This window comes from Moschus berezovskii, chromosome 2, assembly GCF_049115385.1.
Source record: "Moschus berezovskii isolate FMDL1 chromosome 2, NW_MosBer_1.0, whole genome shotgun sequence".
Lineage (NCBI taxonomy): Eukaryota > Metazoa > Chordata > Mammalia > Artiodactyla > Moschidae > Moschus > Moschus berezovskii.
In genome coordinates this window covers 134,645,974-134,671,850 of record NC_142461.1, presented here as the reverse complement: position 1 = coordinate 134,671,850, position 25,877 = coordinate 134,645,974, and the positions used below count along the sequence as shown (strand labels likewise).

Sequence of the window (25,877 nt, the reverse complement as noted above, 5' to 3'; positions counted from 1 at the left end):
TTAAATGAAATGCACATTTAACGGAGTTGTAAAGGTATAAACTGCCAATCAAAAAGTAACAATATTTTGTAGGCTTAAAAAAATACATTTAGATGTAGGAGAACAAGCTGCATGAAATCTTTGAATAATGTTCTCAGTTTTCAGGGTAAGTTGTTGAATAACTAGTTCAGAATCTGGGCTGCCTTCCTGAAACCAGATGACACATTTCTTGCCCCTCCTATGCCAAGCGCCTCCTTTACGGCCACTTTGCTGTGCAGCCTGGCATTGTGATCTGAACTTGTGTTGGCAAAGTCCTCTTCCTTCTCATTTCCGCCTGGAGGTGTGTTCGTTTCTCTAGGCATTGTGCAACAGGACCAATCCTTGCTGGGGACAAAAAACACCAAATGTTCAAAAAGTCACTCACCCCTCACCACAGGTCCTTACTAGCACTTCCAGTCTGTACTGTGTGCTGGGATAAAAAATTAAGGAGACCCATAAAACCATAAATAGAGACAGCATATTTTTCATTATGAAAACTTGCTAAAGTAATTAAAAATGTGGTCATTTTACAATACTGTGAGCGATCGCAAAGTCATCAAACATTTTTGTTCTTATTTCGGGATCGAATTATAATTGCATAACTTGAAATCACAAAGAACAGTTTTTAAAATACAAAAGGAGCAAATTAGCTTGCTTTCGTCAATAGTAATTTTTAAGGAAGGAAATAATGTAAAAAATCTCAGTCGACTTCTTTTTTTGGCCATGCTTGGAAGTGGGATTGACTTTAAAACTGCAGTCTCAAGGAACGCTTAATTAATCGATGTGAAAAAAAAAATCTCTTCATTTCTGTTGCAGGCTAATTACAGACCATCCCCTTTCCCCAGCCTCAGGGGAGGGAGCGTTCAATAAAAGTCTGTGTCAACTGATGCCCAGGCCGTAGTACTTCGAAGGAGCGCTGCTCGAACAAGTTAAAACGGAGCAGAGAGTAAGCTCAAAGAGCAGCCCTCGAAACAGGAAAACTGCTCAAACCGACCAGCGCACGGGATCGCGATGGCTCTGCTGGAGCGGATCCTGAAAGCCCGTCCGAGCCCGGCGGCCGGGCGGAGCGGGCTTCTGGGCGCCCGGGACGCTGGGCAGCCCCGGCCCGCGGGCTCCGGGCTCCCGGCGAGGGCGCGGGCCGAGGACAAAGGAGCGCGGCGGCCGGGGGCGTCGCAGGCCGGGGGCCGGGCAGGGGCGCCCCGAAGCCTCGCCGCCATGCCGGGGCCCCGGACCCTCGCCAACCTGGTGGAGTTCTTCGGGAAGGACGGCTTCGGCCGCATCCACGAGATCCAGGTAGCGGCGCGCGGGGCCTCTCTGCGGCGGAGGGCGCCCGGGAGCGAGCGCCGGGAAGAGGATCCCGGGGAAGCCGCCCGCGGGGGAAGCCCGCGGAGCTGCGGAAGGGGAACCGCGGGAGAGCGTGCGGGGAGCGCGCCGGGGAGGCGACCTGGGGAGGGCGTGCAGCAGGGCCGGCCGAGGAGGAGCCGCCGGGAAGGGCTCCCCGGGGCGCGCCGGGAGGGGCTCCGCGTGCCCCGAGGAGCGGCGCCCGGGACGGGTCGGCAGCCGGGGGCGCCCGGGAGCCTGGGCCCGCGCGCCGTGCGCTCCGGCGGCCCCCGCGCGCGGGCTGCGGCGCCGAGCGGGAGCGGGCAGCCGCCGGGCCGTCCGCGACGGTCCCCGGGCAGGCCAAGAGGACCGCCTCTCCACGGGGTGGGCGAGGAGCCCGGTGGGTCTTTTCGCGGCCGAGGACTTGTTGCATATGCGTCTTTTTGGTGTTTTACAATTGAAAAAATCCCCCAAATAGCGGGGGTTCGGAGGCTCCTGGTTATGTAACCTCTAAGTGATGAGAAGACAGACGAAGGTTCCTGAATCTCGGCGTCAAGCCAGGGCTGGGCAGGGCCTTAGGAAGAACCCAACCGGTCCAACAAGCCTGTCGGAGTGGAGGGGAGCCCGCTCATTCTACGGTGGCTCACGTTGACCGAGTTTTGCCCTTCCCATGCCCACCTCAGACCCTTAATGGCGAGGTGAGCCTCACGTTTAAGGCCGGCAGATCCGGTCTCTCCCACTTGCCGCGGCAGCTGCTGCCCACTCTGCCCCCGGCGTCTTCTCGGGGCTGCCACCTCAGCACCGGCTTCACTTCTGGGACCTGGGCCTTTTGACCTCTTCTGAGAGCACCCTCTACCCCCACTACCCCCTTCCTTTTGTCCAAAACTTACCGTTCAAGCTTCAGAAACTTCTCAGGAAATCTTTGTAACCATCCACCTGGGTTTTGGTCATTCATCCATTCCCTCAACCGTTAACCTACCAGATGGTGCGGAGGCCAGGGCTACCGCTGGAGGACCAGAAATTTCATTGATAGAAAAAGACTGTGGAGCAAGGGGAGCAATTTTAATTTGACTAAAATTCCAGTTGGCCCCCATCTTGCCATCTGCCACACGAGCCCTAAACAATTTCTTCCCAGACATGTTTCTAGGGGTCAAAAATGATTTCCTCTCTTTTCCATGTGGAATCTCAACATAAGATATCAGGATCAGTTCAGTTCAGTTCAGTCACTCAGTCGTGTCCGACTCTCCGCGACCCCATGAATCGCAGCACACCAGGCCTCCCTGTCCATCCCAACTCACGGAGTTCACTCAAACTCATGTCCATCGAGTCGGTGATGCCATCCAGCCATCTCATTCTCTGTCGTCCCCTTCTCCTCCCGCCCCCAACCTTTCCCAGCATCAGAGTTTTTTCCAGTGAGTCAACTCGTCGCATGAGGTGGCCAAAGTATTGGAGTTTCAGCTTAAGCATCAGTCCTTCCAATGAACAGCCAGGATTGATCTCCTTTACAATGGACTGGTTGGATCTCCTTGCAGTCCAAGGGACTGTCAAGAGTCTTCTCCAACACCACAGTTCAAAAGCATCAATTCTTCGGCGATCAGCTTTCTTCACAGTCCAACTCTCACATCCATACATGACCACAGAAAAAACCATAGCCTTGACTAGACAGACCTTTGTTGGCAAAGTAATGTCTCTGCTTTTTAATATACTATCAAGGTTGGTCATAACTTTCCTTCCAAGGAGTAAGCATCTTTTAATTTCATGGCTGCAATCAGCATCTGCAGTGATTTTGGAGCCCAAAAAAATAAAGTCTGACACTGTTTCCACTGTTTTTCTATCTATTTCCCATGAAGTGATGGGACCAGATGCCATGATCTTAGTTTTCTGAATGTTGAGCTTCAAGCCAACCTTTTCACTCTCCTCTTTCACTTTCATCAAGAGGCCTTTGAGTTCCTCTTCACTTTCTGCCATGAGGGTGATGTCATCTGAATATCTGAGGTTATTGATATTTCTCCCAGCAATCTTGATTCCAGCTTGTGCTTCTTCCAGCCCAGCATTCCTCATGATGTACTCTGCATATAAGTTAAATAAGCAAGATGACAATATACAACCTTGACGTACTCCTTTTCCTATTTGGAACCAGTCTGTTGTTCCATGTACAGTTCTGACTGTTGCTTCCTGACCTGCATACAGGTTTCTCAAGAGGCAGGTCAGGTGGTCTGGGATTCCCATCTCTTTCAGAATGTTCCACAGTTTATTGTGATCCACACAGTCAAAGGCTTTGGCATAGTCAATGAAGTAGAAATAGATGTTTTTCTGGAACTCTCTTGCTTTCTCCATGATCCAGCGGATGTTGGCAATTTGATCTCTGGTGCCTCTGCCTTTTCTAAAACCTGCTTAAACATCTGGGAGTTCACGGTTCACATATTGCTGAAGCCTGGCTGGGAGAATTTTGAGCATGACTTTACTAGCATGTGAGATGAGTGCAATTGTGCGGTAGTTTGAGCATTCTTTGGCATTGCCTTTCTTTGGGATTGGGATGAAGACTGACCTTTTTCAGTCCTGTGGCCACTGCTGAGTTTTCCAAATTTGCTGGCATATTGAGTGCAGCACTTTCACAGCATCATCCTTCAGGATTTGAAATAGCTCAACTGGAATTCCATCACTTCCACTAGCTTTGTTCGTAGTGATGCTTTCTAAGGCCCACTTGACTTCACATTCCAACATGTCTGGCTATAGGTCAGTGATCACGCCATCGTGATTATCTTGGTCGTGAAGATCTTTTTGTACAGTTCTTCTGTGTATTCTTGCCACCTCTTCTTAATATCTTCTGCTTCTGTTAGGTCCATACCATTTCTGTCCTTTATCGAGCCCATCTTTGCATGAAATGTTCCCTTGGAATCTCTAAGTTTCTTGAAGAGATCTCTTGTTTTTCCTATTCTGTTGTTTTCCTCTATTTCTTTGCATTGATCACTGAGGAGGCTTTCTTATCTCTCCTTGCTATTCTTTGGAACTCTGCATTCAGATGCTTATATCTTTCCTTTTCTCCTTTGCTTTTCACTTCTCTTCTTTTCACAGCTATTTGTAAGGCCTCCTCAGACAGCCATTTTGCTTTTTTGCATTTCTTTTCCATGGGGATGGTCTTGGTGCCTGTCTCCTGTACAATGTCACGAACCTCCGTCCATAGTTCATCAGGCACTCTATCCATCAGATCTAGTCCCTTAAATCTATTTCTCACTTCCACTGTATAATCATAAGGGATTTGATTTGATAGTTTTCAAATATGGGAAAAGCATTATTGATTATTTGTTGACATGTTTAATACAGCTTGCTCTAGACTGGATAAGGTCTAGTGTAACCCTTCCACAGTGCTCTCCAGATCACCCCTACTGCCCTTCTAAGGAGGAAGAGAATTACTCTGTCATCTCAGCCCTACTTTCCTTTCACTTGACTTGTAATCACAGAATGCAGCTCACAGGGGTCAGAGCACCCATCTACAGGGCCCAGGTCTTTCTCTTCACATGGGGCAGACACTCAAAGTCTCGGGTGAGTGACTTGGCCACTGTCACACAGCTAGTTAGTGGCAGAGCAGACAGTGAGCAGGGTGCCTGGTGTGACAGAGTGGGAGGGTCCTTAGTTCCGTACCAGCGATCTGCAAACACCTGTGGAGTCTTGGCCAGTCAGTTATTCTCCCTGGACTGCGGTTTCTGCCTCTGTGCAGACGTTTAGCATTCATCATCCATCTCATGGGTTATTGTGAGGCCGTGAGACCAGGGCTGTGGAAGGGCTTTTAAGCTGTGATAATAACCAGTACATAAGAAGAATGAACACTTCTAGAATTCTTTTCATGGTTGCCCGGGCACAGTTCCAAGTCCTCTCCGGGAGGTAATTTCTATTATTTCTCCATTTTGCAGATGAGGAAACTGAGGCACAGTGGAACCTAACTTCCCAAGGTTACCCATCTGTGACCTGAGATGCCAACTCCAGAGTTTGTGCTCCAGCTGGCTAAACAAACTGAGTGTGGCTGTCTGTATCATTCCATGGCCCACCACTAACAGGGCCATAAGCTTGTGTCCTTCATCTAGTTCTTTCTGCCCCTTGGTCAGTTGCTCCCTTGTCTGACTGTGCCCATTCACTAGCTGGATTTCCCTGACGAATGGCCCCTCTCCCAGCACTTCCTACAACAGCTATCCTATCAGAGACCTGGAGAAACGCCCTTCTGGGGTCACCTGTTAGGCCGAGCGATCCTTTGGCACCTGACACATCCCAGTTGAGTCTGAGTGTCTTCATCTCCAGGCGGCGGGACTTCAACCAGGTCCATAAAGAAGCAAACAGCTTCTACCTGAGAGCAGAAGAGCGGAGAGATGACACTCTCCGGCCTGCCATTTCCGTGGTTGAGAATTGGGATGACAAGAAATGTTGGCACAAAGAGAAGTGTAGTCATTTCTGCCATGCTCAGCCCTGCCTTTGTCATGCCGAGCGTGCTTGAGGGTACTTATCTTTCATCCTTTCTCCTTCCTTCCTTAGGTATTTAACTGGACAGATTAACTCATTTACATTTATTGTGATTCTTTTTTTTTGGTAACAGCTTTATTGAGATATAATTCACGTATCATACAGTTCTCTCACTTGAAGTATACAACCATCACCACAAACAAACACAGAAAGTTTTCATAACCTTGAAAAGAAACCCTAAAGAATACAATATAGTATTCTTTAGGTATTACTCACCAACCCTCCATTTCCCCCAGCCTTAAGCAACTACTGATGATTTACTCGCTATCTTTATAGATTAGCCTATTCTGGACATTTTATATAAATGGAGTCATGTAATATGTGGTCTTTTGTGTTTAGCTGCTTTCACTGAGCATCATGTCTTCAAGGTTCACCCGTGTTGTAATATGTATCAGTACCTCATTCCTGTTTATGGGTACATAATATTCCAGTGTATGGACAGACCACATTTTGCTTATTCATTCATCAGCTGATAGACATTTGGATTGTTCCCACCTTTTGACCATTACAAATAATGCTGCTGGGAATATTCAGTGTAAGTTTTTGTGCAGACACATGTTTTCATTTCTTTGGGGTCTATTTCTTGGAGTGAAATTGCTGTGTCAAATAGTAACTCCGTATAGACTGTTCTAAAGTAGTTGAATTATTTTACTTTCCATCAGCAGTACAAGAAGGTTTTGATTTCTTCACATTCTTGCTAATATTTATTATTACTTGTCCTTTGATTATAAGCATACTAGTGCTTGCCAAGTGATATCTCATTGTGGTTTTGATTTGCATGTCCCTAGTGACTAATGATGTTGAGCTTCTTCCATGTGATTATTAGACATTTTGAGACCTTCTTTAGAAAAGTGTTCATTCAAATAATTGCCCAGTTTTTTAACTGAGTTATTTGTTTTCTTCTCTGTTGGGTTGTAATAGTTTATTATATATTCTAGACATAAATCTCTTATCTATATGTACTTTGCAAATATTTTCCCCATTCTAGGGATTGTCTTTCACTTTCTTGGTAGTGAAACATTTAAAAATTGTGATGATGTCCAAACAGCTATTTTTTCTTTTGTTGCTCATGCTTTTGGTATCGTATCTTAAGACACTATTGCCAAATCTTAGGTCATGAATATTTATCGCTGTGTTTTCCTCTTAGAGTCTTGTGGGTTTGGCGCTGATGTTTTGGTCTTTGGTCCATTTTGAGGTAGTTTTTGTATGTGGTGTGAGACTAGTGTACACCCTATTTTTCGTTTGTCGCTGTCCAATTTCCCCAGCATCATTTGTTAAAGAGTCTATTCTTCCACATTTAATTGTCTTCACACCCGTGTTGAAAATCAATTGACCATAGATGTATGGGTTTATTTCTGAGCTATCAATTATTCCAATGATTTAGATGTCCATCCTATGCCAGGTTAACACTGTCTTCATTACTTTCATAGTAACCTTTGAAACAGGGAAATGTTAGGCCTTCAACTTTGCTTTTTTAAAAAAGATTGTGTTTGCTGTTCTGAGTGGCTGGAATTCTGATAGGCATTACGCTGAATTTATGGATTGGTTTGAGAGGTATTACCATCTTAATAATATTGTTTTTCTTTCTTTTAACATGGATCATCTTTCCATTTATGTATGTTTTCTTTAATTTCTTTCAACAATTTTTGTAGTTTTCAGAGTGTAAGTTTTGCATTTCTTTTATTAACTGTGTTCCCAAATGTTTTATTCTTTATGATGTTATTGCAAATGGAATTGTTTTCTTAATTTTTATTTTTGGGTTGTTCATTGCTAGTGTATGGAAATACAATTTTATTTTTGTATATTGATCTTATAGAAGATCAATTCTTGTATATTCTGTAAGATTACTGAACATATTTATTAGTTCTGATTTTTTTTTTAGCAGGTATCTTAGAATTTTCTATATGTGAGATCATGGCATCAGTGAATAGTGATAGCTTTATTTTTCCCTTTCTAATCTGGGTGCCTTTTCTTTCCTTTTCTTGCTGTAGGTGTTTTCACAGGTTCATTACACTCTGCCCACAGGGAGCTTTCTTCGAGGGGGCAGGCTGGGTGGGCTGCTGAGGGCCTAAGGGAAAGGAGCCGGCAGAGCCCGTTTGACCAGGACAGTTTAGACCCTGAAGTTAGTTCATCTACAGCCCCATTCGTGTCTTGTTGCTTCACACACTTAAGGTATTTTTAAACACACATCTTTAAAGAATTAAGAAAACTTCCGTGAATATGATTAATGACGTGAAATATGCTTGTCTCAGGAGTATTTCAAGCAGCCTTCTATTTTTAGTGGTGTAGAGTTGAATTACAGTGCTGTGTTAGGCTCAAGTGTGCAGCAAAGTGACTTAGTCAGACATATATTGTTACCCACTCTTTTTCAGATTCTTTTCCCTCACAGGTCATTACAGAGCAGTGACTGAGTAGGGTTCCCTGTGCTATACAACAGGTCCTTATTAGTTATCTATTTTATATTTAATAGTGTGTGTACGTCACCCCCAATCTCCCAGTCTTTCCCTCCCCACCCCTTCCCCCTTGATAAGCACAAGTAAAGTGGCCACTCTGATCAGTTCTGTGGGGTGTAGAGCCTCCCCCTGCCCCAGTGTTCTGCTCCGCTGACACCCAGGACTGTCTGTATTGAAGGCGTATCATATCTGTGCCTTTTTTTTACTTGTTTGGTTTCTCCTTGGTATTGCAGCAGAAGCACACACGGGACTATGGAAAGATCTTCAAGTCTCACTTTGGTCCTCAGTTTGTAGTGTCTGTTGCAGACCGAGACCTGGTGGCTCAGGTGCTCCGCGCGGAGGGCGTTTCGCCCCAGAGAGCCAACATGGGGTCCTGGCGGGAGTACCGAGACTTGCGGGGCAGAGCCGCTGGCCTTATCTCCGCGTGAGTATGTGGGGCCAGGCTGAGCCTCGGCAGGAGCGGGGAGCCCAGGGAGACTCCCCCCCACCCCCGCATTACTGAGCTCCTAAAACCAGCTATTAATAAAGCACAGAACTCCCAGGGGAACAATCTCAAAAGAGCCTCTTGTGTGGTCTCCTGAAATCCTCTGGGAAGAGGCTTGATGGCAGGGACAGGTGGAGGTCCCACTGATCGAGTGATGGAGAGAAACTGTTTCTCAAGCATCACTTCATGGCTTTAGGTGTCCACGTGATGACCACCAAGGTGGCTGAAGCTCACAGAGCCCGTCTGTGGACAGGGGTGAGGGTGGTGAGCTACTGTAGGAGACCTCCAGGAGGGTCTCGGAACTTCAGCATTTATTGCCTTGTGATATTCCTGTCTCAGAACCGCTATGGTTATTACTTTGTTTCTATACACCTTTGTGTCTTCCAAGAGTGAATTGGCACAGCCTCAAGCAGGGAGGAGAGCACAGCATCTGCCGATCCCCTGGTCCAATTCCCATTAGTTTAGAGATTCTATTCCTGACTGTTTGTCCTTATGTGTATGTCCTTGTACATGAGCCGGGGAGTAATACCATCACTCCCCTCTCTTTGCGGTGTCTATCCTATCGTCATTCCATTTGCATTGGCAGATCTTGTTGACTACTGCTAGGAAACTTTTGCAGAGATATTCTGAATTCCTTCCCAGAATATTGATATAAGTAAGATTATTTGGAATTCACTTTATTCTAGGGAGGGTGAACAGTGGCTCAAGATGAGAAGTGTGTTGCGACAAAGAATTCTGAAACCGAAAGATGTAGCCATTTTTGCAGGAGAAATCAACCAAGTTATTGCTGATTTAATTAAAAGAATCTACTTCCTCAAGAGCCAGGTAGAAGATGGAGAGACAGTGACCAACATCAATGACCTTTTCTTCAAATACTCAATGGAAGGTGAAGTGAAGTCAGGTGGTGGCAAAGATGGAAGAATGGACGTTTGCCAAAATGTGTTTGTTATCATTGAGCATTTCCCGCACCCCAAACAATGTGCTAAGCCCCATATGTGTGTCTGTGTAATCCTCACAGCGCTAACGGAACCAGATTGACCAACACTGCTTTTACAAATGGGGAAACTGAAAAAGCTACTGTCCATTTTTAATGGCAGAAACTTTGTTTCAAATTCAGGCCTCTCTAACTCAGGAACCATGCTCCTAATTATACACATTTTGTTTCAGCACAATTTAAAAAGCAACAGAGGGAATTCCCTGGTGGCCCAGTGGGTAAGACTCTGCGCTCCTAATGCAGGGAGACCCTGTTTGATCCCTAGGCAGGATGTTAGATCCCACATGCTGCAGCTAGTATCTGGCATCCCAAACTTAAAAAATGCAGCAGAAATTGAGAGGGTGTGTACTACAGTCATTCTAGCTTCTAAAATCCTTGTTAGATGGGTAGTACATTCCCATGGTTCAAAAGCCAAACCCAAAAGGTACTCATGGAAAAGTTTCCTTCTCTCCTGACCCGGCTAGGTCACCAGTTTCTTCAAGGGATATTCTACTTATGTACAAAGAAATACAGGTGAGTCTTTTTTTTACTTAAAAAAAAAGGTCGCATACCAAACATTTTTTCTGAGCCTGAGTTTTTTGAGAATTCTATTAGCTTTCCCACTTTTTCTATTTATTCGAAGGCTAAGGATTGAACCCATGTCCCTTGCCTTGAGAGTGCAGAGTCTTACCCACTGGACCACCAAGGAAGTCCAGGTTTCCCATTTAAAAAAATGAGTTTAGCTTGCTTCAAATTTAATTTTTAAGTTAACTTTTTAAAGTTCTGGCAGTAATGTTCTCTAAAAATAGTCACAAAGTCACAGAGAAGTGAGTTGTAAATACACTGAGAAATCCTGCTCTTCCCTGGTTCTTGGCGGCCCTTTCCTCTGCCCCCTTAAATCTCGGGTCTGGGGCTCCCTGATGTGTGGCCAGGAAGAGCCACCTTTTAACTCCCCAAACTTGAGCAACCGGCTGAAAGGTTGGGAACTTTGCTTTGTGGGTCTTGAACAGATTGCTGAACTGAGGGCGTGGTGAGGCCGAGGGTCAGTCACCACCGAACGCACAACGTCCTGAGGATCAGAACCTGACAGAGGAAAACCTCAGGGCTAGGCACTTGGACGCCTTTGGGAGTGACTTTAATGGCCAGGTGTCTCGTGTTGATTCTGTGGGTGATCTGGCAGAGGAAAAGCTGTACCTTCTCCCCTATGCAGGAGTGGCCACCATTCTTTATGAAAGTCGTCTGGGCTGCCTGGAAAACAGCGTCCCGCAGTCGACGGTGGACTACATCGAGGCCCTGGCGCTCATGTTCTGCTCGTTCAAGACCTCCATGTATGCCGGCGCCATCCCTAGGTGGCTCCGCCCACTCATCCCCAAACCCTGGCAGCAGTTCTGCAGGTCCTGGGATGGACTCTTCAAATTCAGTAAGAGAAGAGTGGGGGCACCTGCTGTAGAGCCGGGTGGGCCTGACCTCCCTGCTACCTCACACTCACACAGATGGTGGGATCACTGCAGGGGATGCCCTGGTGAAGTCATGTGCTGTTTGGACTCAAGAACTTTTAGCCTGGTTTCCTGAAGGAGCAAAAAGCGTGTGGGTTGTGACCACAAGTAATGTGATCAATTTCTCATTTTTAAACTCTTAATTTTAACAAACATGCTTACAGGGATAGGTGCAAGTAAGTGTTGTCTATGGAGATGATATCTTTAGTCCAATCATTCTGTCATAGCTTAAATCATTGAAACATTCTCAATAGCGGCTTTTTTGGACACAGATAAATTCATTTGTTGCTTCCTGGGTGAAGACAAGCTGGGAGAAACCATTTTGTTCCAACCCAAGTTGAGATGAACAAAGTAAGATTAGTTTTCTGATATGGTTAAAAATTTTAGTATAAAAGAACTTTCAAAGTGCAAGATTTCCAAGCTGTCTAGACCAATGTTTTTAGAACAATATTAACTTTGAAAGAAGTGTCTTGGAGGTCAGCATTCATCTGATTTCTTTTTTTTTTTGGCCACACTGTGCTGCTTGTGGGGATCTTAGTTCTCTGACCAGGGATCGAACTTCATCCCCTGCAGTGAAAGCTTGGAGTCCTAACCATTGGGCTGCTAGGGGATTCCCCCATTTGCATATGTAAGTTCTGATATATATAATATGCTAGCATCTTTCTGCAGTAATTCGGCCCTTTCCCTCATTCATTCTCCCTTCTGGAGAATAGTGGGGAAAAAAGGATCTATATTCTTGTTACTCCACAGTTTTTTTGGCTATTACATTAGAAAAAGGAACATTTGCAAATACTTTATAAATTATTTTACAAAAAGAAGAGATATTTATCTTTCTTTCTTTGGAGTATATGTAAGTACCTAGTTGGGTTTATTCAACAATTCATGAACCAGCAGCATCCCACCTTGCAAATAGAAGGGAGTTCCCAACCGTTATTCGTTTATACAAACAAGCATATGGATGAAGTTCCAAGGTTGGCAGTAACCAGCGGGGGCTTGTCTAGCCACTGAACCTGCCAAACATTGAGAGAAGTTATTGGAGGGATGGAGAGGGAATTGAGACTGAAGAGGAGATTCTTTTTTTTTTTTTCTTTTTATTTTGTATTGGAGTATAGCTGATTAGCAGCACTGTGTCAGTTTCACGTGGACAGCAAAGGCACTCAGCCACCCACAGAACATGAATCCATTCTCCCCCAAACCCCGCTCCCTTCCAGGCTGCCACACGGTATTGAGCAGCGTTCCATGTGCTAGACAAGAAGTCCTTGTTGGTTGTCCATTTTAAATGCAGTACTGTGTACATGTCCATCCCCAACTCCCTAACTGTCCTATCCTCCCATCTTGCCCTAGTCGCCCTCCCCCACTGTAAGTCCTATGAGTCTGTTTTGTAAATAAGTTCATTTGTATCACTTGAAGAGGTGATTCTTAACCAAACTTCTTTCAAAAGAAACACTGTTTTCAAACAGGCCAAATTCACGTTGACAACAAGCTGAGGGACATACGGTGCCGGATGGAAAGAGGGCAGAGAGTGCGAGGCGGGCTGCTCACCTGCCTCTTCCTCAGCCAGGAACTGACGCTGGAGGAAATCTACGCCAACGTGACTGAGATGCTGCTGGCCGGTGTGGACACGGTGAGCTCTCACGGTTCCTTCTTTCTCAACAGATGCAAAATGGTTAGTGTCTAGGACCTTTCTAAGAAATCCGACGGCTAGCAGATACTTTAAGAGGACTGTGCATGTTTATACTGGCTGAACGTCTGCTTCGCTGCTGTGCGTCTCCAGAAGAAAACTCCACTTTTTCTCTTTTCTTAAATATATGTAAAATGTAAAACTAAGGTGCACAGTGAGTTCTGTAAATTCCCAGTTCCACTATCATGCACACAGAGTAACAGTATTTTATAAACTTTTATGACTTCTATTGGAGTACAGTTGCTTTACAGCGTTGTGTAGTTTCTGTCGTGCAGCAAAGTGAGTCAGCCGTGTGTATAGGTCCATCCCCGCTTCCTTGGGTTGCCTTCCCATTCAGGGAACCAGAGAGCATTAACTAGAGTTCCTGTGCTAAATAATACGCTTTAACTTTAACATCCTGATCTGCAAACATTTCTCCATTGTTTCATAATATCAGAAATGCAGAGGGCACAGACAGAAAAGTCCTCTTATTTATCACTTAAAATATTCTGGGTTATGGAAAACTCCCCAGTTCATTTGATAAGGCCAGCATAACTTCAAAACCTGCTAAAGGAAGTGTAGGGAAAGAAATGTATAATAAGCAGTTTGCTTTAATATGTGTTTGTATCAATTTAAAATAAAATTTGGGTGAATAGATTCAATCAGTGTAGCAGATGGATAATATACTATGACAGAGGAGAGCTCAACATCAGGATGAAACAAAGCGCTGACCACTGATTTGGAGGGAATTCTGTACCCTGTGGCTAAGTGAGAAATGAAGGTGCAGAAAAGCGAGCACCCTGTGTTCACGTCAGTAAAAGCAGCACTGGCCCCGCCCGCTGTCCCGCGCAGGTGCATCTCTGAGCGGTCCCTGGGCTTGGAGGAAGAGTGGAGCCTGCACACTGTATGGGTACCACGGGCTCCGTGACTGCGGTGGGGTGCTACAGGGATGTTGAAAAAGAAAGTGCTGAAGTAGGAAAAGGGAGGGCCAGGCTTTCAGTAATGTGGAGGCAAAGTCAGTTGCGTGAAATAATTCAGATTAAGCAGTAAATGTGGTGACTGTGCGTGTCTGTAAGTATCCTTCTGTTCTCACAGAATCTTCTGAAGTGGGTGTTATTGTCTTTGATTAACGGGTGGAAAGATGAAACAGCAAAACCTACCTCACGGTTTTTCCTTCACACGAGTGCTTCCTGGACTTGAGAAAAGCATGAATCTCCCTTTTAGAGGGAGAAAAAAACCTATGGTTGACATTTTTAGTGACATGATGTCACTTAAGTAAAAGCAGAAACACTTCACATAAATTCATTACTCTTATGGATCATCTTCAACAATAAAAAAAAGTGTATATATACAAAATGCAAACTAATCAATGCAGTCAGCTCCAGCAATGAATTCTAATTAACGGTGTGGGTGTGCCTGTGTGGCTCTGAGTGGGGAATGAATGTTGGAATGCACAGCCCAGCCCTGAGCTGATTCAGATGTGTGGCACTCTTGCCCCCTCATGGTAACTAAGAGTATTACCCCGTGATGGAGGTGGGGGTGCAGAAAGGACCCTTTCCTACCTGAAGGAAACTTCCGGAGACAAAACTTGCAACGTTATGGTCATTTGAAAAAACAATGTTATTTTAAAAAGTTGACTTTGTTGTAGCACAATTTGTGCACAACAAACTGTCCATTTAAGTGGTACAATTCACTACAGAGTGTTGACAGATACAGTATGAGTACAAATGCTATCATTTTTTAAACCAACACCACAATCAGGATCCTGGACATTTTTATCGTCTCCGCAAGTCCTTCACCCTCATTTCAGTCCATCCCTCCCATACCCCCACCCCTGGCAACAGCAGACCCTGTACATCAGTTTGCATTTTTCTGGAAATGTATGTAAATGGAATCATATGGTATGTATTTTGTGTCTGGCTTCCTTCACACAGTGAAATGATTTTTGAGATTCATGCATGTTGTTGCCTATAAAGATATTTATTTTTTTTTATTATTATTGAGTAGTTGGCATCACTGATTCAATGGACCTGAGTCTGAGCAAGCTCCAGGAGATAGTGAGGGACAGGGACACCTAGCATGCTGCAGTCCATGGGCTTGCAGAGAGTCAGGTATGACTGACTAAACAGCAACAATTATTGAATAGTATTCCGCTGTATGGAGAAGGCAATGGCAATCCACTCGAGTACTCTTGCCTGGAAAATCCCATGGATGGAGTAGGCTGCAATCCACGGGGTCTCTGAGTCGGGTCGGACCCGACTGAGCGACTTCACTTTCACTTCATTTTCTTGCATTGGAGAAGGAAATGGCAACCCACTCCAGTGTTCTTGCCTGGAGAATCCCAGGGACAGGGGAGCCTGGTGGGCTGCCGTCTATGGGGTCGCACAGAGTCGGACACGACTGAAGAGACTTACCAGCAGCAGCAGCATTCCATTGTATGGCTATACCACATTTGGTTTTTCCATGAAACTGTGATTTTAATAGAAATTTTCTGTTCTCTTGATAGGAAGCATCTAATTTATTTCCTTAGCATTTATAAGAGGAACTTGCACATTATATTATGTATTACAGTAGAGCTTGTCCTATAAACACTTATGGACTATATCCTCTAAAAATCCGTAATATCTATTGGAGGGAAATAATGTCAATAACTTACTTAAGTTAGTCTTTTTTGTTGAAAGAAAGGGATCTTTACTGTGGAATGTCCTTGTTTACAAGCAAGTGAAATATAGCCACGTAGATAATAGTTTTGATGTTAGTGAAAATCTTGGAACCTAGGATATAGAATAGAATTATTCTCAATAACCAGAAATTCAGTCTCCAATCTAAGAAGTGGTAGAGACACTGACACTGCTTCATGCAAATGCCGCCAATCCTCGTATGGTAGTTTGCTTGATAAGCACACGGGGACAATGAACGGACCATTAATAGACCCGTGGCTGCCCCCTCCCCACCCCTACTCCCTGACTCCCACATCTCCTCTAGATTAGGGTGACCAGAGCAGGCCTAGCCCAGCCACGGGCCTGAGGCACGCCGTTCTCAGCTTGACGGGCAGCCTCAGGCCCTTCCTAGCAAAACCCAAGTGACCCTTGTAAAGAAGGTTGCAGAAAGTTCTAGGCACAACCTCCAGGCTTAACCAGCATTCCTGTGGGCTCACAGACTCCAGTGAAGAGGAGGAGAATTGCTCTTCAATCATTTTTTAATATTATTTTTTATTTTTGGCCACGTCATGTGACTTGCAGGATCTCAGTTCCCTGACCAGGGATTGAACCCAGGCCCTCGGCAGGAAAAGCACTGAGTCCTAACTGGACTGCCAGGGAATTCCCAATCTTCAGTGATTTTTAAAAAGTTCTAAAATAATGTTTCCTGTAGCTCTTTATTGAAGAAAGCACTTGGATCCCATAGCTGATACTACTTTCCCAAGACATCTGGAGGAGTTAGGGGGATCGTCTCCTGTTTGGGTGCGACATGCAATGCCCTGACAGAGTTTCACCTGCACTTACTCTCCTGCGACCTCACGCCCAGTGTCTCCTGCTGCGGACATCCTTGGCTTCACTCACGACACGCGCCCGTGTCTGCCGGCTTCTTTCTTAGACGTCGTTCACGTTGTCCTGGGCAGTGCATCTCCTCGCAAGGCACCCAGACGTGCAGCAGGCCCTGTACCGAGAGATTGTGAGGAATCTGGGGAAAAGGCACGTTCCTACAGCCGCGGATGTCCCCAAAGTCCCGCTGGTCCGAGCTCTGCTTAAGGAAACCTTGAGGTAAGAGGCCCACCGAAATTTATGTCAAAAACCATGTCCATTAAGTCTGATTTTTCATCATGATGATTGTGCCTTTGACTTAAAAACCGGGTCCTAAACCAACGCTCCAGTGACCCTTGGTGGCTGAAACGTGTAGGAAGGAGGGACTCATGACCATTTTATTTCCTCTCTGCTCTCTTCAGAGCAGGAGAAAGATGTCCTGTTTTAGAGTTGGAAATATTCTTTTCTTCATTAAAACCTTTATTACTCTTTTTTTTGTGGCCACCCCACATAGCATGTGAGGTGGAGGTCCCCCGCCAGGAACTGAGCGTGTGCCCTGCATTGGTTGTGTGAAACGTTAATCACTGGACAAGGGAAGTTCCGTGAAGATCTCTAGAGCCACGCTCAAACTTTGCACTCACTTTGGACATTCGTTTCCCAGTGTGCTCCTTGAAGGATAAAGCAGAACCAGAGGGATCGTCAGAAGAATGTACTGGGGTGTTTGGCCAGTTACCACGTGTGTTTCCAAGATCCTGTGGTCTTGTGTGACTCTCTGAGTTGGGTTGGAGACACCAAGTAGTGAGGCTCATCTGCTCCCTGACAGGGCTTTACCGACCTGGGGAAGGCCAGAGTGTGAGGGATATAAGTGATCTTGGGCAGCCTTGGCTGGGAGGAGGTGGGATTAGGTGCCAGTGAAGGTTCTTCCTCCTGAGAGGGTCAGGATCCTGACTTCCTCTATGGAGGGAATGCCATGACAAGGAGCAAAGGTTATTCACAAAATACTCACTAAAATAATTCTCTTAAACCTGAATTGATACTGATGTTTCAAGTTGTATTGCATCCTCAATCTTCAGCATGCTATTTAATCTTAAAAAAAAAAAAGCCAGTTGTGTATTAACTGGTATTTGTCAATTAAAATTATTTATATTCAATTTTCATAGGTCACCTTTCAGAGAGTCTGAAAATTGAAGTATATGTCTCGGAATTTATTTCCTGGAACCCTGAGTCCTATGAATTATTCCTTGATAAAGAGTTCCCATGCATGCATGTATTTCAGAAATGGGGAATTATTCCTCTTGGGAGCATAATAGCACATTAGAAACTTTGCTTTGTGTTTTGTAATCTTTTTTGACTGTGAGACCTTTTAAAAAAATTTTATTTTTAACTGGAGGACCATTGCTTTACAATGTTGTGTGAGGTTTTTTTGGGTCCTTCTGAGGACCACAAAGGTCCTTGCAAGATTTTCCAATTTATTTTTTAGAAAATGAAAATGGCATTATATCCAGACTTTTAAATGTTTAATAAACTATTTTGAAAGTCATCACTCCTTTCTGATCCCCGTTGGCTCTTTCCAGGCTGTTTCCAGTGCTGCCGGGGAATGGCCGGGTCACCCAAGAGGACCTGGTTGTTGGCGGGTATCTGATTCCCAGAGGCGTGAGTCTGGTGGACACAGTGGGGCTGGCTGAGCTGGGGAGGCTGAAATGGAAATTTGCTTCCACGTTTAGGATGTCCTTGTTCCTATGTGAATATCTGTAGATTTCCTTTTCTTCTGCATGTATTTTTAGGATGAAGATGGAGCTTTAGGAGAAGGAGAGGTGGACTGTGTGATATTGCTCTGGCAAAAACAAAGTCAGATATTTCTGTAGCTCATATGACCATTTCACCCTCCCTCCCCTGGAGGCTCTGTGAAAGCAGTAGGTCCCTCAGGGGGAGTTTCTGAAGGGCTTGAATTGCCTTCTTTGTGGTGGCATTGAAGTTCATTCAGGGTTGGGTGTGCTTTGAAGGGGGACCTACCGTCCTGGGTCTACATGGCCTCTTGCGCCCCTACATGGCTTGTCCCAGCCCAGAGCATCTCTGGAGGGTCCGTCCAGCCAGGGCTATGGCCTCTGCTCTGCTTTCCCTGGATTCTGTTCTTTATTCCTTCTCTTACGGTTTGCACAGACCCAGCTGGCCCTCTGCCACTATGCCACATCTTATGAGGATGCGAACTTCCCTCGGGCCAAGGAGTTCCGGCCTGAGCGCTGGCTGCGGCAAGGAAACCTGCGCAGGGTTGACAATTTCGGGTCCATTCCCTTCGGCTATGGGGCTCGAAGCTGCATCGGGCGGAGGATTGCAGAGTTAGAAATCCACCTGCTCGTGATCCAGGTAAGACTTGGGGGCTCAGTGGCCCGTGGGCTTGGTCTAGGTGACTGGGCTCAGCTGGATCAAGGCTTAGGTGGAAAAAAAGAAAAAGGAATTTTGAAAACTTTAAGAGCTTCCTGTTAAATCTTCTTCATGTGTTAAAATGCCTCCTCCCTTCCCGCAGGAGCCATCTCTGGTCACATGGCCACCTGCCTTGTCCTTGCCTCTTTCCTCCTTGGAGTCACGTGGGCAGAACTGGGGTGGGTGTGTGTGGGAGGGGATTGGAAGCTCCCATGGGAGCCCTGCAGATGGGTGCGTGGGAGGTGTTCAGGAGTGGCCCTTAAACATTGTGGGTCATCCTGTCACCAGGAGCTCCCGGCCACAGAGAGAGTCACTTAGCGGGTCTGGGGTGGGTTCCAGGTGATTCTGAGGGCAGTGCCTGTGGGCTGCACTTGGTCTAAGAAAATGCACGTGCTGGGCGTGGGGGCAGCTCCACCGCTGTGGATGCTGTTCAACTCCCAGCCCCCAGAGCCCGCGGCAGAACACGCAGGGATTGGGACCTTTGCAGATGATGGCATCAGAGAGCTTAAGGGATGGGGAAGCCTGGCCAGCCTGGCGGGGATTCTGGGTGGTTGGCATGCTTGGAGGTTGGCATGCTGGGAGGCAGGCTTGGGGGAGGTGAGGGGCCACTGCCAGGGGAGGCTGGTGTGGAAGGGGTGGCTGGACCGTCATGCAGTCATCCCGTCTCTATGGGCATGCGAGTGGCTGCAGCTCAGCAGGGCCGAGTTGTGTCTCTTCCCGCCATGAGCCCCACAGACACTAGCCAGGCTCAGTCGTGGGCAAAGTGGAGACAGGTGCGTGCAGAGGGGATGGCGGCTCCAGGCAAACGGACTGCAGCCCCACTTCTGCCAGTCTGTGGTTCTGACGCCGTGGGCAGGCTGCCCCGCAGCTCTCTGAACCTGTTCCTCACCCACACAGTGGGCCAGACACCTGCCCCTTGGGTGTGTGAGGGGTGACGGTGGTCTGTGCACAGAGGCTGGGTGGCAGCCTTTGGGGTTTGCACAGCTGCTGTCTGTGTCTGCTCCCAGGGACTGGGAAGGCGCTGGCTCCCTCAGCGATGCTGTGGGCTCCACCGGCACATCTCTGACGGCAGAGTTCATTGCTTGCTGAGAGCCGTTCAGACAGCTGGCAGGGAGCTCACTGCCTCCTGGCTCTGGTGGCCTGGACAGTTACAGGGGGCGCCAAGGGCAAGAGGCCGGCCAAGGGCCCAGATGGGTGGACTGGGGAGAGGGTCAGAAAGGGCGTGTTTGGTGGTGGTGACGGGGGTTGTATTTGCTTCTTTTAACATACTCGTGTACCTGATGAAGTTCTTGCTTCAAGAGTTCTCATTTCTACTGCAAGTGTAGAGAGGGAAAGTCATTATTTCTTATTGCCAAGAGAACAAAGGAAAAGAAAAGGCACAGATAAACAGCACTAAGAATGAGGAAAAAGACACACCTACAAATGCAGTAGGAGCTGACTGTGGCTCAGATCATGAACTCCTTATTGCCAAATTCAGACTTAAATTGAAGACAGTAGGGAAAACCACTAGACCATTCAGGTATGACTGAAGTCAAATCCCTTATGACTATACAGTGGAAGTGAGAAATAGATTTAAGGGACTAGATCTGATAGACAGAGTGCCTGATGAACTATGGACAGAGGTTCGTGACATTGTACAGGAGACAGGTATCAAGACCACCCCCAAGAAAAAGAAATGCAAAAAAGCAAAATGACTGTCTGAAGAGGCCTTACAAATAGCTGTGAAAAGAAGAGAAGCAAAAAGCAAAGGAGAAAAGGAAAAGATATAAGCATCTGAATGTGTGCTGTGATTCATGGGGTTGGAAACAGTCAGACACGACTGAGCGACTGAACTGAACTGAACAAATGCAGTAGATGATTATTTTTAAATCAAGAAAAGTCTTCAAATAGAAGTTTTTCTTTTTTGTTTTACAGAAATGCCCTCTCACCAAACCAAGTATGTTCAGGCATGCAAGGATGGCCCACCTCAGGATAGAATTTATCACAATGGGAGAAATTAAAGGACAAAATTTTATGACCATTCCCAAAATAACTGATAAAATTCAACACCCATTCATGAAGAAAATCTCTTAGCACAACAACAATGGAAGGACTTTCTTTCAGCAAATAGTGTCTATCCCGACAGAACAGAGACTGTGCCTGTGGCCTGTGGGAAGGGATGGATTGGTTTTAATGCTGCAATAATAACATGTTTTCTTGAAATCAGGAACAAGACATTCACGTCGCACAGAGAATGTTTAGGAGATACACCTCTGCTCCTTGGGAGCTGGAGTCTTGAAGTGGAATGGGGGCCTTGTTTTTTGCTTTTATACCTCCTGCATAGCTTTGCTTTTTCAGTGAGCATGCACTGCCATTCAGAAAGGTAGAAAACCCACTTGGGGTGTTGGCCTTAGAGTGAGATGTGCGATTGCGTCCTCCCACTGCTGCAGGGGGATGTGCCAGCAGTTCTGTGAGGTCAGAACAGAGAGTCAGAGGCTCAACGTGCAGGTGATGGCATCTCGATGCCAGAGCATTCTTCAGTTCAGTTCCGTTCAGTCACTCAGTCGTGACCGACTCTTTGCGACCCCATGAACCACAGCACACCAGGCCTCCCTGTCCATCACCAACTCACGGAGTTCACTCAGACTCATGTCCATCGAGTCGGTGATGCCATCTAGCCATCTCATTCTCTGTCGTCCCCTTCTCCTCCCGCCCCCAACCCCTCCCAGCATCAGAGTCTTTTCCATTGAGTCCACTCTTCGCATGAGGTGGCCAAAGTATTGGAGCTTCAGCTTTAGCATCAGTCCTTCCAATGAACACCCAGGACTGATGGACTGGTTGGATCTCCTTGTGGTCCAAGGGACTCTCAAGAGTCTTCTCCAACACCACAGTTCAAAAGCATCAATTCTTCAGAGATCAGCTTTCTTCACAGTCCAACTCTCACATCCACACATGACCACGGGAAAAACCATAGCCTTGACTAGACGGACCTTGGTTGGCAAAGTAATGTCTCTGCTTTTTAATATGCTAACTAGGTTGGTCATAACTTTCCTTCCAAGGAGTAAGCGTCTTTTAATTTCATAGCTGCAGTCAGCATCCGCAGTGATTTTGGGCTGGAAGAAGCTCAAGCTGGAATCAAGATTGCTAGGAGAAATATCAATAACCTCAGATATGCAGATGACACCACCCTTATGGCAGAAAATGAAGAGGAACTCAAAAGCCTCTTGATGAAAGTGAAAGAAGAGAGTGCAAAGGTTGGGTTGAAGCTCAGCATTCAGAAAACGAAGCTCATGGCATCCGGTCCCGTCTCTTCATGGGAAACAGGTGGGACCAGAGCGTCCTAGGCCTCGATACAGGTCATGCGGCTCGGCTCTCCAACAGTGACAAGGGAGTAGCTCAGTCTGTCTTCATTGCACCCCTGTGCCCTGCCTGACCTCCGCCCCAGCTCACCTGAAGGGCCCATCAGTGCTGGAGAGTCGGGGTGGAGCGGGTGGGGGCGTCTGCATCCCACGTGACGATCAAGGCTCTCCAGCACCTGTGCTCTGTTAGGTGGTTGGAGTGGGGGAGGGGAGAGTGGCTAGTCTGCCCCCTGCACTGTCCCCATGGGCTTGTGAGCCAGGCCCTGCCTCCCCCCAGGGGCCGGTGCAGTTCTGGCAGAGGTCCATAGAGGAGATTGACTTTTTCTCTCTAAGCCTAGAGGTGATTTTGAAAATCAGGCCATGGCCAGTTTGTGGGGAGACTAGTGCTTAAGGCTGATGGATACTTAGGTGCTCTTTGCTGCTGCTAAGTCACTTCAGTCATGTCCGACTCTGTGTGACCCCATAGAAGGAAGCCCACCAGGCTCCCTCTTCCCTGGGATTCCCTAGGTGCTCTTTAAAGCTGGTCATTTAGATACTTTGCAGTTTCACCCTGAGAGATAGAACTACTTCTGCTTTGGAACCATAGAAGTGAGAAATGGAATCAAAGATGCAAATGAAGACTATTTAAAGAAGGATAGTAATGGATGAAGTCTGGATGCTCTGCCTCCTCCTGACAGCTGCGTGTGTCCCAGCACTGAGGTGGCTGCAGATCTAAACCTGGGAGTTTCACTTTGTTCTTTTCTCCTTTCTCCTTTGATTCCTTCTTTTTCTAGACCGACAATGGAACCAATAGCGCTAGAATTTTGAACTGGCTAATAAAATATAAGTTATTTGAACATTTTCTTACCAAGCAAAGTTCATGTGCCCAACACACAGTGAGGCCAAACAAGCCAAAACATCAGACTTTGGAGCAGTAAAAGGTTTATTACAGAGTCAAGCAGGAAGAATGGGTGGCTTGTGCTCAAAACCCTTGATCTAGTCAATGGTTTGGGGAGAGAAACTTTTACAGGCAAGATTTGGGGTGAGGCTGCAGGGTGCATGACTTTCTTCTGATTGGTTGATGGTAAGTTGACAGGGCGGTGCTCCAGGAATCTTGTGTTCATCTTGAGTTTACCCGCTTCCACCTAGGTGGGGTCCTTAGTTCTGCAGAAAAGCTCTAATATACTGTTTTGTGTATCCCTTGACGAGGAATCAGGACTCTGACTGCCCTCCCCTTGCTTCTGCATCCCCTTCCTTCACTAATTAGTAACTGGGTGATTCCCCTCTTTGGAACTCAGGGAAGGTCAAGGAGGCCTAATGAAGCCTATTTCTTTCAAGCAAGAAATGGGGGACATGAAGGCCTTTGTGCCCAGGAACCCCACAAAATCCTACTCAGTTTCAGCTCTGCCTGCAGACCTTTGTTCCATGCACCTCACAGCAACTCATTGGATGTGCCAGGCTCCCGAACGGGACGTGACGCTGTTTCCCACATCTCTTGTTCCCTTGGTTTCCTGCAGCTGGAGCTTTGATGAGAGTGCAGGTACTGCAGATTTTCTGTCTGGATTTTAAAACCCCTCTCTCTTTCTCTTTTTAGTTGCTTCAGCATTTTGAGATCAAAACGTCTCCTTGGACTAAAACTGTTCATGCAAAAACCCATGGGCTTCTGATGCCGGGGGAGCCCATCCACGTGCGTTTCGTTAACAGAAATTGAGCCTGGTGTTTTTCACCCAGCGACCAGACCGACACACAGCAGGTGTTTGTGGGCCATGGATGACGGCAGGGGAGGAAAGAATCCCTTCTCGGGCGATCTTGGTAACAGACTGGCCTCCTCGGTCCTGGGAAACTTTGAAATCTTTTTGCAAAGTAATGTGAGAAGATTACTTTTGCATTCCAGAGTTGCCTTTTTTTTTTGGTTTGTTTTTTGAGTAACAGCTGTTGAGAAGCCAGTGGCACTGAATTCTCATGCCTCATAAGGTGTCTTGCACTTGGACTTACCCATAATCTCCTCTGCATTTGGGCCAGGAAGTGTTGGTATGCTTACAGATTCAGTGTTTGAACATACCTTCTCTGATACTGCATCAGGACTGCATCTTAGGACAGAATTCCAACTTCTTATTTTGAAGAGGAACCATTAGAGGCTTCTGTAGAACAGACCCGTGGTTGCCAAGGAGGGTGGATGAGGGAGAGAAAAGTTGGGAATGTAGGATTAGCTGTATAGTACAGGAAACTGTATTCAGTATCCTGGGATAAGCCATAATGTTAAGGAATATGAAAAAGAATGTACATATATGTATAACTGAATCACTTGGCTGTACAGCAGAACTTAACATTGTAAATCAACTATAATAAAATCAATTTTAAAAAGAATGCTTCTGTAATACCATAATTATGGGAAGTGACTCGTATGGTATTTGAGCCCACATGCCAGGACTTGAACACAGCGTAAATCTGATTGGAGCTTGAACCAATGGTCTTTTAATTAGAATCACTCACCTGGGGTCTGGACTTACTGAGGCTCAGGTCCTTTGTGTCTCAGTGTAAAAAGAATTCATTGAGAGACAAAGTAATAGGTAAGAGGCGGGTTTGTTTAGAGAGATACACTTTGCATAGACAACATTCGGTCTATCTCAGCAGGCAAGAGTGGCCTGGGGAGAAACACACTCCCTATTCTCCTCCTGGCCAGAATCTAAACCTCCTGCCTAACTTCCTGTTGTCCCCACCCTCGTGTGTGCAGTTTCCTCCCTGTGTGTCCAGTCCTGTGTGGGGATTTTTTCAGGTGACGTGAGCTAGGCTCTGGTCTTTGGACCCTGCAGACTCGGAGTGGGGGATGGGATCAGGGTCCCTCTGAGAGGCTCCAGAAGGCTGCCCCCCGCCCCAGCACTCGTCTGGCGAGGGTTGTAGCCCCCAGTCTGGTGTTAGGGAGGAGAATGTGGGGTCCCTGCCATGCACTGTTTGCAGTTTGCTCTGTTTGCAGCCATTGCACCCTTACTGGAAAAGATACAGTCCAAGGGGAAGGCCTTGTCCCTCAGTCGCCGCTCCTGTCCACAGAGCTGGGTTCTGGCCTTTGCGCTCACACTGGAGACAGGACCTGCAGATGTGGATATCTGTGCTTGGCTTTCTCATTCTTTCACACCAGAGGCAGTGCTGGTATAGAATGGACCCTGAACCCTCCCTTGAGTGGAATGGGATTAGGGTGGGGAGCAGATCCTGACAGACACTTAGAGCCCCACCATGTCTTCTAGTTCTGCAAACCTTTTATTTAAAGTGCTAGTTTAATGGTACTGGGATCTGTATTCTTGCCCGGGAAATCCCATGAACAGAGGAGCCTGGCAGGCTACAGTCCATGGGATTGCAAGAGTTGGGACATGATTTAGTGACTAAGCAACAACTGTATGATGTAGAATCTTGCTCTGTGGCTTCATACAGGGTTAATTTATGAAAATGTTCTGTGATGCTTGCTGGATGAAGGGCTCCATGTCTGTCTTATGATCCCAGGCTTGCTATTGTGCTGTTGAAAACATCTGTATGCTTCCTCATGTTTGCCTCTCCATCATTAAGAATGGGGTATTAAAAATTCGCACTCTAACTGTGGAGTTGTCAGTTTTTGCATAATATACCTTCAGTTCATGTTTATTAGGTGCATCTGAGTATTGTTTCATCTTTCTGGTGAACTGTTCCATTTATCATCATGAAGTAACTCTC

General features: G+C 46.4%; 1 protein-coding gene across 2 annotated transcripts; it reads left to right on the top strand.

The window, feature by feature from the left end:
* Positions 1-943: 943 nt before the first annotated feature.
* On the top strand, positions 944-25,877 carry CYP27C1 (cytochrome P450 family 27 subfamily C member 1). 2 transcript variants are annotated; one of them, XM_055398178.2, is made up of 9 exons: positions 944-1,311; positions 8,537-8,727; positions 9,474-9,673; positions 10,971-11,180; positions 12,717-12,880; positions 16,511-16,677; positions 18,012-18,071; positions 18,598-18,801; positions 23,770-25,877. In XM_055398178.2, exons 1-8 carry the CDS (start codon positions 1,030-1,032, stop codon positions 18,776-18,778), a joined length of 1,455 nt encoding a protein of 484 aa, XP_055254153.2. In that variant the 5' UTR covers positions 944-1,029; the 3' UTR covers positions 18,779-18,801; positions 23,770-25,877. The 2 variants fall into 2 exon arrangements, with proteins under 2 accessions (XP_055254153.2, XP_055254151.2); XM_055398176.2 differs by having other exon boundaries at positions 18,012-18,090.

Bases quoted from the DNA above. Each gene is read 5' to 3' on its own strand.
- CYP27C1 (XM_055398176.2), top strand. From the start codon at position 1,030: ATGGCTCTGCTGGAGCGGATCCTGAAAGCCCGTCCGAGCCCGGCGGCC. The intron at 12,881-16,510 runs GTGAGCTCTCAC...CTTCTTTCTTAG, and splicing joins TGCTGGCCGGTGTGGACACG to ACGTCGTTCACGTTGTCCTG. The intron at 18,802-23,769 runs GTAAGACTTGGG...TTCTCTTTTTAG, and splicing joins TCCACCTGCTCGTGATCCAG to TTGCTTCAGCATTTTGAGAT.